Genomic DNA, 16,995 nt, shown 5'->3' on the forward strand with positions numbered 1-16,995 from the left:
CAAATATTGCCAGCGATGTCTTTGATGATAGTGTTGTACTCTAAGGTTACATGATTTGGGGCTGTGATTTCTATGTTCTCTTCATGTTTGGTTCCCTTTGAGATTTCTTGGTGAAATGAGAAACTGTGTGGAATGTTTTTATCGCTATGGAGTCTTTGATAGTTGCTTTTGAGTTTGTAATAAATTAGCAATTTTTTGTTATGCATTAGATTTTATTCTAGTTATGCTATTTCTTATCTCAATTTGGTACTTTTGTGTTTTGTTAAGTACAATTGCAAATTAGAAATTATTGTTGTCATTTAATTTTCTAGAATTGCTTGAGTTTGTTTTTGAGATGAAGAAGCGTTTGAAGAGAGTTTGGTCAATTTGAATAAGCAGGCTTCCCATTGGTGACTTTGTACTCTCAATCTCGGCCATGTGATGGTTTCATATATGGAATTTTACGTTCGAAGATGCATCGGTACACAATTATACAAGATGTTCGTATTTTAGATTGCCTAAAGTGAAAGGCTTATGGAATTTTGTTTAAGGTGGAGGTTTTATGGTTTTTTGGGAGATGATCAATTCTTGGTTCAAGGTGGAGTTATCTTGTTTGATCGGTTTAGAGTTAAGGTGGAGATTTGTTAGTTTGATGCCTTCAATCTCGTGAAACAGAGTTTTCGCAGGTTTGCCCCGGTCAGGTCGAGAAGGTTCGCTCGATCGGGCGGGGTCGCTCATCTTCATCAGGTTCTTAAGGCAAGGCGCCCGGCCAGGTCGGGCGGGCACGCCCGGTCAGGTCGGGCAGCCACGCCCGGTTAGGTCGAGCGGGCACGCCAGATCGGGCATCCTTTACGAATCACGACCGGGCGGATAATGCCTGATCGTGCCCGAGACATCAGTAGGTTTGGAGAAATTGACCGCCCAACCGGGCGGCTGGGATTTTGACGCGGCTTGGTGATTTTCGAATCGGATTCTCTTTTTAGGTTTTGTGCGGGGATCCTTATGTTATATAAGGACCTCCTTAGTGTTTATTATGATAGACGCAACTTGTGAAACACTTTTAACCTATAGAATTTAGGACTCATTGTATTATTCTCTCTGATTTTTTCTCCATTATAGTGAAGAAACTCGAATCTCCCACCTGTAGACGTAGGTCTATTTTGACCAAACGACGTAAATCCTTGTGTTCTTCTTAATTATCTTCATTGTGGTTTTTCTCATCCTTATTATTTCATTGACTTATTCTGCATTAATCAAACATTACAACACCCCGTTTTCTTAACAGTGGCTTATGTGTTTTCAACTTTTTATGGTTTTGGAGGATCCTTCATAAAAAAATTGCACATTGAGTTTTAGTTGTATTACATGGAGCTCCATATAATGAAATCTTGCTTACTCAACGGAGAAAAGAAAACAGTGACAAAACCACAAAGCCTGTCTTCAGTTTAAAAAGTTGATCAAAAACTCCCCAATCCTAGCCCCCTAATCCCAGCCAAAAAGGGTTCTAAAAGTGGCAGCATGAGTTATAAGCACCAAATAAACAGGCGCACTTTGCATTCTTTACTAGTCATTGTTTCGGAATCTTTTTGAACCTGTTTTACAAAGCACCAATCTCTTACAATAACTTTCAAAAGAAAAAGGGAAGGAAAATAAAACAAAATAAAGAACCTTCTTGTTTTCTTTTATTTATTTTTTGGTGTGTGTAAGTGTAACAATGGCAACAAAATCGAGAGATAGACCAAACAGTCAAACTTTCACTATGCTCCATAATTTCTCTCTCCTCTTTTCTTTTTCCACCTTTTTCACCGTTCTAAGCAGTAAATCTCCTCTCAATGCAAAAAAGGTCCAAACATATATCATTACTATAAATCTAGACATAATCACACTGCTTCACTGTTGTGAGTAGGCTCTTCACTTCTCACTCTCACTACACTACTTCACTCCTCACTCCTCACTCCTCACTCCTCACTCCTCACTGCTTAGTAGTGGATAATTATAAGAGAGTGAGAGAGCCTACTTGTTCATTCCTGCTATATTAATGCCTCTTTTTAAGGTACATTACTATTATTAATATTATAAAATTATCTCCATTATTTTTCCATTTTCTCCAAAATGTACTTTCTTTAACTATAGCGAAAATTCGTTCACCAATTTTTAGATATAGGCTGACAAATTATTTCACCAGCCTTTTTTTTCCCCTTGTCTACTACAAAAAAAAATGCTTCAAAGAAGCTACATTGTGCAAATATTGGTGCTATGCTATGTATTTGCATTTGGTTCGTCCATCCTCAACCTCACTCTCCCGGGTCAGCACCCGGACCCGGAAGCCGTTGCCCGGGAAGTTCATAGGTATTTTATAATCTTTAAGTTTAAGTTGTTGGTTACATCTTCACAACACAAGCATGCTATATAACCATCTTACGAGACCTAGTAATTGTTTTTTTTATAGGTACATACATCATATATGTACATTACTTTTTTCTGTTGAGCTAGAAAATTAAATCAGCAAACTAATTCAACGATCAACTTTTCAATTAAAAGATAACAACAAAATGCATTACATGCGACTTGCGAGGCAATGGATCATGGAAATACCTAACTCTATATTTTCTTTTGGTTTTCGCTCTACTTTCTATATATACACCTGGTTAGTTTGGCATGAGATCACATTGCCAATTTTAATATAGTTGATGTTTAGGAATTTTTTTTTTTTTTTTGCAGTTGGATTTTTTTTTTGTTGCATCATTGGCCAATAAGACAATATAATATGAAATGATCTTTAAAAACAATTGTAACTCTATTTGGAGTGCTACACGTCATTATACTTTGTTAATAAATGGAGTAAAACTAATACTATGTTATCTTCACATGAAATATATGAAGATAACATAGACGTTAATTTTAGCAAAAAAGTAATTTCATTTTATTTTTCAATTAAGCAAACATAAGTCAGGTTCACCATGAACTTAAGTATAATAAAAAGAGTTTTAGTTACCAACAAAAGAAACAAACTATGTCTGGGAAGAGAAGTTAAAGTTTAGAAAAAATAAGTTCACAAAAATAACTAAAATTAAGCAAAGATTATAAGTTAAGTTCAACAATAAGGATCTATTTTTTTCACCTTATTTTTAGTTTTTATAAGAAAAAAAGAAGCTTAGATATGTTTAGTTCAACAAATATAAGTAAAAATAAGAACAAATTGCTAATAAGATCATTGAAGCAAGGCAATGACATTTTTAAATTCGGTATAAATATACTAATTTTCTCAAAACTAAGTTAAGTTCAACAAATTTAAGTAGAGATGAAGAAAGCCTAAGTATTTTGCTTTTGCATGTTTTATTTTTTGTGTTTAGCTCAAAAACTAAAATTATGTACAGAATAAAATAAAATTATATAATTGGAAATACGGGAATAGAAGGAGAAACAACGTTGAAAAAAAAATAGTCTTTATTGGTGAGAAAGAAAAATAGAAGTTTATTTGGAATATCCATGTATAGGTAAAGGCAAGTGTGAAATCTTTTTAGAAACAAAGGTGGTTTAAATACACTAAAGTGCTCAACCATGAAACAAAAGTGGTCCTTATCTAAGAAAAGGAGAATAATCAGATAAGGTTACATATATACTTAAGTGAACGCATATGAAATATTCCTTTCATGCATTTTATTGATTCACCAATATTCTAATTATTCTGTAATTTAAATTAAAAAAATGTGGATTATCTTGACTAAACACATTATTACTGTAAAAAAAAACTGCAGAGTATTTGCGAAATATTTTTGTTAAAATTTTCATGTACTCTATGGTTACAAATTTACTAGAAATAGTATTATTGTTTTTCTAAAATAATACATTATACTTTTGTACTGATTATGACTCAATTAAAATTTATATGTGATTGTCTAGATAGATATTAGTTTGAAACACAATTTTTTTGCAAAATGAATCGGTAAATTGCATCCAATGTAGGGTACAAATCCTTTATTTCATGACTTGAGACATTTTTTTCTCTACTTTTGTGTTAGATTATTTTTTTTTCCTTTAATATTTCACTTTTACTTTTAGCAGTGGATTATGCTCAGATAATACAATAGTATTTACCGGGCATCTTTATGGTTCACACTCCAAAATCTTAAATCAATAAAATCAAAAAAGAAAAGATAAAAAGTAGTAAATCCATCTTTCTTTGTAGTTGGAATGAGAGCTAGCTACCCTACTTCCCTTTTTTTGAGCAATGCAAATCTATGAATTTCTAACAATGCAGAGAGAGCCTCCCTAAGAATACGACAGTTTCACATTCTTTCATGCAACGACATTCTACCGAAATTATGAATTTATTTAGTTCCTCCGTTTTTTTTTTTTTTTTTTTTTTACTTATACCACTTTTTTAAAAAGAAAATAATTAATTACTTGCAACACTTCTTATTTTTATTTTTCCTTTCTCTCTATTTCTCTACAATCACATGAGGCCCTCTCTTTTTTTTCTTCTCTACATCTCTCCTACCCAAATTTTGCATTGGAGTTAATGAAAAAAAAAGTATTGCAAGTAAAAAAAAGGAGAAAGTATATTCATTTAGGAGGATATTATGAGCAACAAGTGACAGGCTTTGTTTAGCAAATAGAGTTTAAAGTTTAGCTGTTAGAGTTTAGAGTTTGCTGTTAGAGTTTTAACTTTTTGTTCAGCAGATTTGACTACTGATTTGACAACTTTTTTTATAAATGTGTTTGGTAACAATTAACTGATTGCTAAAAGCTTATTGTCATTTGTTTGAGTGAAATGACATTTATAGACATTTTAATACAATGTGTAGTGGCATTATTAGAGATAAAAAAGTCATTGAACATATTTTTACCTAATTCTCTAAAGAAAAAACTCCTATTAGGAGCTTTTTCATTTTTAGAGGTTTCATTCCAAAACTCTCTCTAAAACTCTATTTTACGAAACACCTCTTTAAGAGTTTTTTACTAGTCAAAACTCTAAAAGTGGTCCAAAACACTCTTTTTACTCCAAAACTCTACTTGCCAAACACTCCCATAGTCTAGTGGTGTTGGCATCACATACGATACCTGAGATCATGGATCAAGTCTCACATCTGGTAAGGCGGGATCTCCAATTCTCCTCCCTCCTTGAAAGAGACTTCATTTTACCTTAAAAAAAATTTTAATTTAGGAGTATATTATACGTATTCTCATTCTACAAGATTTTGTCTTTAATGATTTATAGGATTACTTTTGTTAATGATAATGAAAGAGTAACGTCTAATCCTTCCAAAACATTTAAAAGAAAAAAAAAAGATTTTATCGCGCAATTTTTTGTTATTGATACATTTTCAAACAATAATTGAGTGTGGGGCGGATGTTTGTCTAGATAAAGTCAATTCAAGAGAAGAAAAACTGGACGCACTTCTAATCACAATTGCTTTATCATTTTATATTTTTTGTGCAAACTATCTAATTAGTTTATTAGATCAGTATGTGTACTTCTCCCTTAGTGCAACAAGGAAGCTTATGTAAGACACCTCAATTAAGTGCATATCCATTATTCTATTATAATATATCACTCATTCCCCCTTAAACATTATAATCTTTTCGGGTTCAAATAAATAACCTTGTCGTAAACTGGAAGCAGATCACATGATTTACACCAGTCACCAGAATAGTGGGATCCTATATAGTTATTACTTACTCCGTTCCTTATTAATTGCTATATATAGAGGAGGCATACATATTAAAGAATAAGAAATATAGACGGATCAAGTAATTAAAATAAGGAACTCATTTAATAAAGAGAAAGATAGAGATATCACAATACCGAAAATGAAAATTAATAAAGCAGAGGAAATACTATGTAAAATAATAAGTTCTAATAAGTTCAATTCAGGTTCAATAAGTTCAGTTCAGATAAAGTCCAACAAGTTCAGGGCCAATAAGTTGGAGAGAACGCACCTTAATACATCGATAACCTAAGTAAATGGACAATGGCCACATCTGAAAAAAAATATATTAACTAATACCACGGTTCGAATGTCATTATTTGCAATACGTGACCCACATGCATTATCTGGGTTTTCATGCAGAAAGGTTAATGTTTCCCTAGCTAGAAGACATTTACTTGAAGATGAAGCCTCCAATTGCATGACTGGAAATCCAATTGACGATTGCTGGAGATGCGACCCGAATTGGCATAATAACCGGCAAAGGTTAGCCGATTGCGGCATCGGATTTGGGCAGTATGCTCTTGGTGGCAAAGGTGGCGAGTTTTACGTAGTCACCGACCCTTCAGATGATGATGCTGTTAATCCAAAACCTGGTACCCTTCGCTATGCTGTCATACGAACTGAACCTCTTTGGATTGTCTTTGCTTCCAATATGGTGATCCACCTTTCCCAGGTAATTAATTTTAGTAACTTCTCTACATATATAGTTCTCCAAGTTACACTCGCACAATAAGATAGAGTTTTACCCTTTATTTACATGTATGTATTATTAAAGGTCAAACTTCCAAATTTGTAGCTTCACCCGCTTTTAGGTGCTCTATCAATATCGTGGTAGTAATAAATGTTGGGGTTAGGAGCACAAGTAGAAGCAAATACTGACAAAAAGAGATATATATGTAAAAGATGCACAATATAAGAAGTAATAAACACATATAACTTAACATAGGAAAAACCCTCAAAGAAGTAAACAACCCACAAACGACAAGCACTAATTATCCAATATTTGAAATGGGGTATACCGCGAACGGTAAAAGAATAATGGTACGATTCTCTAAATTATATTGGATCTAATTCTCAAAGAACGAGGGTCAACAAACTCACTAAGAACTAAGGAGCTAGAAATGGTGTTCTCTATATGAGCTTATATTGTGTATGGTACTCTTTGTACACTTGGTACAAATTGTAAGTTTATGCTAAGTGGGAATTTTATAGTACAAGAAAGCTTGGGGGCAGGGGTGGAACCAGAAAATTATTTTCAGATGGACCGTAGGAAAATTTTCAAAAGATTACAAGGGGTCTGTTCAATACTTCTACCTATTTTTGAAAAAATACAACAAATTTTACCTTAATTTTTCAAAAAAAATTGAAGTTGGGGGTTGCCGACCGAGGCTGTCCTGTGCACCCCCTATGTTCCGCCTTTCTTGGAAGCCAAGCATATTAGCACAAGTCTTAGAGGGTAAAGATACATTATGTGTGATTTTCTCCGAGGCCTGTAGACTAAGCTTGAATAATTAATGTAGAATTGGTGACACAAACTCAACAGTATATTGCTCAAAGCGCTTTGTTGCATTCCTATTAAGACTATGTAACTGTAATTACTGACATATATACGAAGTATATATTGGATAAATAGGAAATCCTGAGGGAAAATTACATGATGAAAGTTTACAAAGAGTTCAGAGCAAAAAGCGTACAAAAGAAAGAGAAAAGATGAAGAGAAAATCCGCTGTCTTAATTTTTTTTATTAGTAAAGATAATTGGTACGATGACCAACTCCTATCAGGGTACTAATTTGCAGGACACACCAGCTTAGAGGTTAGATACAAGGTTAAACAGTCCAGAAGTAAATGTCCCAAAATATTGTTGGGATTAAGATTCAAACCCTAGACCGTCCTATAATTTAGGATTAATATTGTACTCCACTGAGCTATCACCTATCCCTCAAATCCACTGTCTCAATGAAAGAAACGACAAGGTCTTTAGTCTTTAGAGCAACTCTAATGGTAGAGCAAAATGAAAATTGGCTTAGAGTGCCACATAGATTTTTCTAGCTAATTCCAATTTAAGTCAAAACTCCCCTAATGTTTAGCCAATATGAGTGGGTCCTACTTGAAGTAAGATAGTTTTTTTTTTAGAGAAGAGTATAGAAATTGTTCACCAAAATTCCCACATGGGCCCACAATTTTTGCTCAAGCCAATTGGCTTAGTTAAGATACATTGGCTAGCAAATGAAATTCTAGCTACTCACTCCAATGGTTACGCTAATTGCTTAACTTTTTATTTATTTGCTAGCAAGTCGCTAATGTTCACCATTGGAGTTGCTTTACACATTTATATAGTCCTTTGACTTGTGTGGCAAAATTAAAGGCTAGAGGAATTGGTAGACAACACACGCACACCGTACGTGCTGAGCATGCGTTGATCGCGGCGCAGGCGCGGGTTATATATTATGGGTTTGGGGCCTTTTGGAGCCCAATCTCTTTCGGCAGTGTGTCGCTCGCTAATTGCAAACCTGCAAGGATCAATCGTTGCTGTTATAAGCAAATATTTTTAAGCCGTTTCTAGCTAATTGTAGCCTTATCCAAATAGATGATCCAAAATACATATGTGGTACATTTTTTTTATACTAACACGATGTTTTTATTATATGTCGTGTCACATTATTTTAGGGAGCGTAGTAATGATTTCAATAAAACAATAGAAACAATATAAAAAAAAGCAAGTAGAACGTTGGCCAAATTGTTATTTTTTTCTTTTTTCTGTTGGAAAAAAAAAGTGTTGCTTGACTTTAGAGGTGATCAACATAGACCTACTTTATGGGTCAATTGGAAAATGGCACGGCTTTTAGATACGTTCTTCTGACCCGCGGTTCGGGACTTGCCCGACATTTGCTTTACAACAACTTTTTTTACCGTTTTTACTAATGGTAAATTTTTGTTTTATAATGCACTGCAGGAGCTAATATTTAACAGTTACAAAACCTTAGACGGCCGAGGGGCGGACGTTCACATAACGGGAGGAGGATGCATAATGTTACAATTCATAAGTAACATTATAATCCACAACATTCACGTCCACCACTGCTACCAATCTGGCAACACCATGGTTAGGTCGAGCCCGACCCATTACGGTTATCGGTCTTTATCCGATGGCGACGGGATCTCTGTATTTGGATCCAAGGACCTTTGGATTGACCACTGCTCATTGTCCCACTGTAAAGATGGGCTAATCGACATCATAATGGGTTCAACCGGGATCACCGTGTCTAACAACCATTTCTCCCACCACAATGAGGTCATGCTACTAGGTCACAGTGACACATACGAGCCAGATACAGGAATGCAGGTACGTAACTTCAAATAACATCAATCCTAGAAAGATAATTTTATAAAAGGGAAATCAAAAATTAATTATAAACCCTTGAAAGAAAATAAAGAATTTCTAATAAACAATTAACAACCAAACGAGGCTTGGCATTCTTTGTTGTACTTTAGTTTTATGAACACCTCAACCGATAAAAAAAAAAGACCTTTTAAACTTATGTTATTATGATACGTTGTTAAATGTGGACTTGAGCCGCATCCATCATAATAAAAAAATTGTTTATTTACAAGACTAAGAAGGTTAACACTTAACCATATGACAATAAAAGAGTAACCTTTCTGTATTATAAAGTGAACTCATTACTCATCTTTCTTCTCTATCAATATGAAACACTCAGCTCACAAGTACTGATAGCTACCTCACAAGTCATACCTTCAACATACGTACTAAAGATTATTTGAAACAGAGGAACTAAATTGTAAGTGACTGGTACAACAATACTGGTGTAACAGGTAACCGTCGCATTCAACCATTTTGGGCCTAAGTTAGTACAGAGGATGCCAAGGTGTAGGAAAGGGTATATACATGTTGTTAATAATGCTTTTGTCCAATGGGAGATGTACGCCATTGGGGGTAGCGGGAATCCTACCATCAATAGTCAGGGGAATCGTTTCATTGCTCCTTTTAATCCTTACGCCAAAGAGGTAATCTTGAAATCATTTATTCTTCAATTTTTTTCACATTTTCATTGTGGTTTTTGTTTTGATTCTGTGCTACCATAATTAACATTTCCTATTTCATAATATCTCTATTACATAAGGGAAGGGGGACCTATGGTGTCCTCTTTTGAACAGACTATTTTGCCCCCTTTTCGTTCCTTACTAAATTACAAAGATAAAATCAATATCAAAATGGGGATTCAAACAAAGCTACCGGAAATGAAATTTCAACATCACTCCCAAATCACTTATGTTAGGAAACTTTACAAAACCATTTCTAAATCACGTTCAAGAAATCCCGCAAATCATTAAACTTTACAAAAAACTAAAAATCAACTTACAAACCGAAACTAATATAGTAGGGCGTAAATACATAAAAAAAAAAAATAACAAAATTCACTTACAAATGATTGTTCTCAAGAACTCACAAATTTTACTTACAAATTATTCTTTACCTATACACGCTATGCATAAAAATCTGTAAAAAACATAAAATTTCGACGGGGATATCACACATTTGTCCATCGACGAATTGCAAACTTCCAAAAAGGTACATAATTCTTTTAATCTTCCAAGTTATTTCAAATTAGTTGAAAAAACAATAGCAATTGTTATGTAGCGACTAACGAAAAAAGGGAGATGATAGCAATTAGTTAAAGAGGACTTAAATTTAACCCTTTATTTTCACGTGAAATAAGAGAACATGATAAAAGTAACAAATTTAGTTTTTTTTTTTAAAAAAATTCTAATATTAAAAATTATGCTCATAACTTTTGCAAAAAAAACCATTTTCACAAATAAATTTTGAAAAAACAACCCAAAATCAAAATTTTCGAAAAATCAATTTTCAGAAAAAAATTAAATTAATTTGCTAAAACCATTTTCAGAAAAAAAAAATTACATTATTTTGCAAAAACAAATAGTGAAATTAAGCACCAAGACAACTGTAAAATATTGAAATGGAAAAAAAGGGCTTTTATACAATTTAAATTTAATTCATTTTCATGTTAAATCAGAAAACAAGATAAAAGAAACGATTTTTGTTTTTTAAAAAAATTCCAATATCAAATTGTGTATGAAAATTTACAATTTTATCTCAAATATAATTTTAAATATGAGACTGATGAAATTTTAAATATAAGTTTGTGAAGGCAAGGGAAAAAAACTGAAATTGATTCATACTTTTCAAATTAAATTTTGGGATGATAGATAATCGACCCAAGAAAAAACTGAAGTTAGTTGATTTAAGAAATTACCTTTCTTTGTTAGAAAATCGACCCAAGAAAAATTGAAGTTGGTTTGCTTCCTTCAAAAGTGGTTGATACGGCTAATGGATTTTTGATGAATTAGATCTACTGCTTTGCTTAATACTTGAAAAGGCTGATTTTCTTATTGTATAATGTATAGTTTGATGAACTAGGTTCCTTGAAAATATGGCTTGTAGATTTGTAGTGAGTGGAGAGAGAAAATGAATAGCAAAAATAGTGGAATTATACTGATGTTGCCAAGTAGTGAAAAAGGTGGGGAAATATTTTTTGTTAAAATTCTAGAAGGATGTGCCTACAGGCTACAATACGTCACTCAAAATTTTGGGTTTCAAATACAAGTGTGGATCAAAGTATAAATTAGCCAAATTATAATGTGGGTTTCAAATAGAAGTGTAGATCAAAGTATAAATTAGCCAAATTATAATATTGTTGCATTGGAAATTCAACGTAACAGATAATATGGACTCATTTTTTTTTTGTTCAATAGAGATAAGTTTAACTAAGGGAGTAATACTGTAATGCTACTTAAATGCAAAGAGTTAATGACTACAAAAGAAAGAACAGAATGTAGAGGGAGTACTATTTGATTGTATTTCAAAGAATCTTATTCACAAAATGGAGGTGAACTTAAAAATACTAACTTGCATTTTATTTTTGTTTATTACTTAGTAATAATTAGGCCTAAAAATGTCATCGCACGCATCGCGTGCATAAAAAGCTAGTATATCTAAAAAAAAACTTGGCGAATAAAGTATACATTAAATGATATTGAGAATAAAAAAAATTAATCTTATGGACCTATTTTGACTCCGGAACCCGTTAGACCAAGTAGGTATGGGTAAGGGTTTAAGTTTTTTAAAACCTAATGGGTCTGGAGCAGGTGTGGAGCAGGTCTGGGTTCACCTCGAAAAAATCGAGTATGGATCTTGTTGAACCGGCCCTTCATCCGATCCATTGCCATCAATATGTAGGAGAAAGTCTCTACATCTTCTAATTGTATCTTATGGAACATTTAAAAATATCATTACTTGTAATTTTTAACATGGTTTCCTATTTCCAAAACCAAGTTTTATTTTTCAACAAGACCTTAGCAAGATATGGTGTTCAATATACCAAAGCAATTCTATTAGTTACCTATTCGTTTTTCCCCTCAAAAAAAGTTGCACATTTGTTTGACCATATTTTCAAATTAAAACCATTTGAATAGTAAATTGAAGTAGTGTTAATCTTAACCTTTGATTTGTAAAGCCTTTTGTCATTTTATTAGATGTCTTGCTAGTTTTACATATAAAAAAATAAGACGAGAAGATGTAATTGGCTTTGGAATTTTGTTGTTTTTTTTTTGATCCATATGAGCCACAAAGGCGATACAAAGTACAAAGAAGGGGAGGGGGGATTCGAACCTGTGACCTATCGTTCACAGCACCTCAATCTTAACCACTAGGCCAAGACATCCTTGGTTGGAATTTTGTTGTTAAATAGGCGTAGTTTTATCTTGGTGATAAGATTGTCTCAAATATTTTCAAGGCCCTATAAAAAAATTTAAGAATGACGGTCCAAAGAACATGACACTTTAAATAAGATGTTTTTCTTTTTAATATTATTATGATATTGCTTATGTGTGGTACCTCCCCTGCTTTCAGAAAGAGTAATTCATTTACATGTAGTGCATGCTTCCTCTAACTCATAATGTAATCCTCAAAAGTAAACTCCATGACATATAGTTTTATGAAGATGGTTGAAACAAAAAACTGATAGATATTTTTGGTGACTTAACAAAAGTGTTGCTTTTACTTTTGTAGTACTCTAACAATCAGAAGTGTAATAGGAAAAAGAGATAATCACAAGGTGAGATATTAGTGTTGATAAAGAAGGAGATTAGTATATGAGAAAAACTTGTATTCAAAGAACTTGGATTATTTTTTCCTTCTTCATTCCATCACATAGTGTAATGATATATTTATACATGAAAGATGTCGGTTACTTTCCTTCTAGTAATATCCATATAGTAATCTACTAAGGCTTAGGATTACTCTAGATACATCTCTCTTTTTTTTTCTTAAATTTGCTTCTTAGCTTAGATTTTTCTAGACTTAATTTCTAGGTCTTTCTATCCTAGATTTTTCTAGCTACTTTAATGACATATATTACAAGATTTTTTTAATTATTCTAATACTCCCTCTAATCTAAAAAATCTTGCACTCTTGATTTCTTTCTCATAATGTTCTTAAACATTGTTGATGCACTTGTCACCAACCACCATAGAACATGAACTTCTGATTTTCAATGTTGGCACCCATGTTACCAACCTCCATCTTCTTAATACGACTTTTCAATTTTTCTGATCTTCTCGTTGGTACTCATGTTACCAACTATTTTACTGATGTTCGTGTCACCAGCCATCACCCAAATATTTTTTTTTTTTTTTTTTTTTTTTTTGCAAATTTTCTTTTGTTGTAATTGGTGCTCATGTCACCAACCTTTCCCGCTAATGCTCTTGTCATTAGCAAGATTCAAAACAAAATTTCTTCTTGATTTTCTTTGCCAAAATTGGCAATCTCATTATTTTTCTTGGTCCTGCAATTCTTTCCTACATGACCAAACTTCTTGCACTCCCAGCATTGTGGCTTTCCTTTGTGCCAACAATCTGCAGTATCATGGTTAGTCTTTTTGCAAATATTGCAGGAGAATTTTTGATTCATATCTTTCGATGATTTTTCTTCATCTTCTTCCTCAACGTTTTTCTTGGGCATTTTCTTAAATTTTGCTGCAAGAGCAGTCTCAATCATTTCTTCATCAATATGCCTATTTTTCCTTTGTTCATGGGACTCCAAAGATCCCATAAGTTGCTCTACTGTTAATTTTGATATATCTTTTGTTTCTTCAATAATAGCAACAATGTTATCATATTTTTCCGTTAAACTTAATAAAATCTTCTTCACAATTTTCTCATCTGAAATTTCTTCTCCATATGATTTCGTCTGATTCATTATTTCTATTACCTTTGAAAAATAACCTTTCATTAATTCTCCTTCTTTCATTTTTAAGTTTTCAAATTCTCTTCTTAGAGACTGGAGTTTGATACTTCTCACCTTGCTATCTCCCTGAAATTCTTGTTGCAGGATCTCCCAAGCCTCCTTTGCCGTGTTGGCTCTTAAAATTCTTGGAAATATTATATCCGTGACCGCATTTTGTATTAGATATAATGCCTTAGCATCCTTCATTCTTTCACCCTCAAGCTGCTTTTTTTGAGCTTCAGTTAGGATACTCTCGTCTTCGTACTCTGTATACCCTTTATCAGCATAACTCCACAACCCATGAGATTTAAGTAATGTCTTCATTTTAATTTTCCAAAAATCATAATTTTCTCCCCCGAAAATTGGAATTGGGAAGGTTGGATTGTTGAGTGCCATTATAATTTATGTTGTATATGGGTTAAATGTGTTTTGTGGCTAAAGTAGTGAGGCTTTGGGAATTTTGGCTCTGATACCACTTATAGATATTTTTGGTGACTTAACAAAAGTGTTGTTTTTACTTTTGTAGTACTCTAACAATAAGAAGTGTAATGGGAAAAAGAGATAATCACAAGGTGAGATATTAGTGTTGATAAGGAAGGAGATTAGTATATGAGAAAAACTTGTATTCAAAGAACTTGGATTGTTTTTTCCTTCTTCATTCCATCACATAGTGTAATGATATATTTATACAGGAAAGATGTCGGTTACTTTCCTTCTAGTAATATCCATATAGTAATCTACTAAGGCTTAGGATTACTCTAGATACATCTCTCTTTTTTTTTTCTTAAATTTGCTTCTTAGCTTAGATTTTTCTAGACTTAATTTCTAGGTCTTTCTATCCTAGATTTTTCTAGCTACTTTAATGACATATATTACAAGATTTTTTTGATTATTCTAATAAAAACTAGGAAAATATATCAAATAGATCACAAGTTAGAGGAGCGATTGGCTAACTGTATATTTCAATTATCTTATTTGACTTTTTCATTTTTCTCGTATATCATCCTTCTAAAACTGCATATCAAGAAGATTAATCGAAGGTACATCGAAATAGAGCTAAGTAATAGATAAGATAATAGTGAAGCAACAAGTCTATATTGAATTATTGATTTCTAAAGTTCTTTAAAAAAAATTCTAACCTACTATATCCACTTATTAGAAATAAATGGAGGCATAAGTCTATAATGTACAATGTTGAGCATATTGTTTTTACATTTATAATAGGTTTTAGTCATTTGATATTATATCTTCTTCGTTATAACATAATTTGAGCTGGATCAAAACTTTGTAATGATTAATTGTGTTGCAGGTAACAAAAAGAGTAGATACAAACGATAATAATTGGAAAGGGTGGAATTGGAGATCAGAAGGAGACGAAATGATGAACGGTGCGTATTTTGTGGCGTCTGGGGCAGGAGTCGAAGTCAAATACGAGAAAGCATATAGCGTGGAGCCCAAATCTGCTGCCAACCTTGACCAGCTCGTCATGTATGCTGGTGTTCTCGGTGACAAGTAATTGCTCCCTTTTCTCCTTTTCTTCTTCAAATTTCTTTTTCCTTCAGTGATAAGTTCAAAGGGTTTTATACTTTTAGAGTCGTAAGATTCATGAAGCAAATTAATATATAGAAATGTAAATTCTAACTTCATATATATAATGTATGTAGGAGACATAGTCTTGGCAAGTGGACTGCTGGACCTGGTGAAAAAACTGGATTAAATTCAGACGATTATGATTATAATGATGACTATGATGGTGGTACATCTTCAGTTTCTTCCCCGACATATATCCTTTTATTTCTTTTATTGACTATGTCGTTTCTTTATTTATACGCAATTCCTATCATCAACTTTCTATGACAAACATCTTGAGAAGAAGCTTCTCATTTCTTGCTACTTCTAACTTGGACATTGATAAGTAAGTGTCATGTCTCTAGAATTGTTGTTCATTTCATTTTCTTCTGAACAATAGTGAATTTTGCTTTTCTTTCTTGCTAAACTTCACTACAAGAAGTGATAATTTAGACAAGATTGATCCCAATGTTAAAGTCTTTCTTAGATAATATTTTTAAGACTTTATCAACTAAATCAACTTGTACTCAGGATATGAAATGATGATAACTTGCATGTTTAAGAGCACTTTCATTATCCTATCCAAATCATCAAATTACACTTGACCTGGATAGATGAATATCAATAAAATTGTGGCCTACACTAATTTGGACCAGATTGACCCATAGTCCATAGAGCTGGTAAACCTTTTATCTTACCTACCCACAATAAATTCATAGGTACTTTGTAGCTCAAACAGCCACGCTTAAACCAATTTTACAACCAACAAACAAACATGTACTCATAAAAGGGAACCAACTTTAACAATTATCTAACTGGACTCTATTTAACATTAGACATATTCCTATGCGAGTTAAGTACACATGAGGGTACTGAACTTTGAGAAAAGTTTCAGTTAAGGTACTGAACTTTCAAAAGTTCCAGTTAAGGTACTCAAATTGGATGTCTGTTAACTTAAGGTACTAAACTTTGGTTTGTACCGTTATCAGCCCCAAAAATAAAAGAAAAATATGACATGGCATTAATTAAACAGAAAAAGGTGCCATGACATTAATTATAAAAATTCCAAACTCTTTTCTCTCTCCTCTAATTCCTCCCCCTCTTTTCTCTCTCCTCCTCTATTATTCCTCAAAGTTCAACCATTGCAGTATTGTTATGTGGTGAATGGTGATGCAAACATAGGAAATAGGAATAAGATGATGGTTGTGATTGTTTGATTGTTTTGATGGGATTAGAAATCAACAGTGATGACTATAGTATGGTTTCTAGGTGAAGGTCCAGCATGTACCGCGACACAAAGGATCCATGTCACATTTTTCTTTTATCAAACAAACCCACAAAATTATCAAAGTTAATCCTCTAATCATCCATTGCTTTACTTCTAGATCGATTTGCCATTGATAAT

General features: G+C 32.9%; 1 protein-coding gene across 2 annotated transcripts; it reads left to right on the forward strand.

The window, feature by feature from the left end:
- Positions 1-1,879: 1,879 nt before the first annotated feature.
- On the forward strand, positions 1,880-16,106 carry LOC104908838 (probable pectate lyase 12). 2 transcript variants are annotated; one of them, XM_010698001.4, is made up of 6 exons: positions 1,882-2,328; positions 6,054-6,366; positions 8,649-9,038; positions 9,530-9,721; positions 15,331-15,533; positions 15,686-16,106. In XM_010698001.4, the coding sequence occupies exons 1-6, from the start codon at positions 2,198-2,200 to the stop codon at positions 15,876-15,878; spliced, it is 1,422 nt and encodes a 473-aa protein (XP_010696303.2). In that variant the 5' UTR covers positions 1,882-2,197; the 3' UTR covers positions 15,879-16,106. The 2 variants fall into 2 exon arrangements, with proteins under 2 accessions (XP_048504483.1, XP_010696303.2); XM_048648526.2 differs by lacking the exon at positions 9,530-9,721 and having other exon boundaries at positions 1,880-2,328.
- The last annotated feature ends 889 nt before the right edge of the window (positions 16,107-16,995 follow it).

This window comes from Beta vulgaris, chromosome 7 (genome assembly GCF_026745355.1).
Source record: "Beta vulgaris subsp. vulgaris cultivar EL10 chromosome 7, EL10.2, whole genome shotgun sequence".
Taxonomy (NCBI): Eukaryota; Viridiplantae; Streptophyta; class Magnoliopsida; order Caryophyllales; family Amaranthaceae; genus Beta; species Beta vulgaris.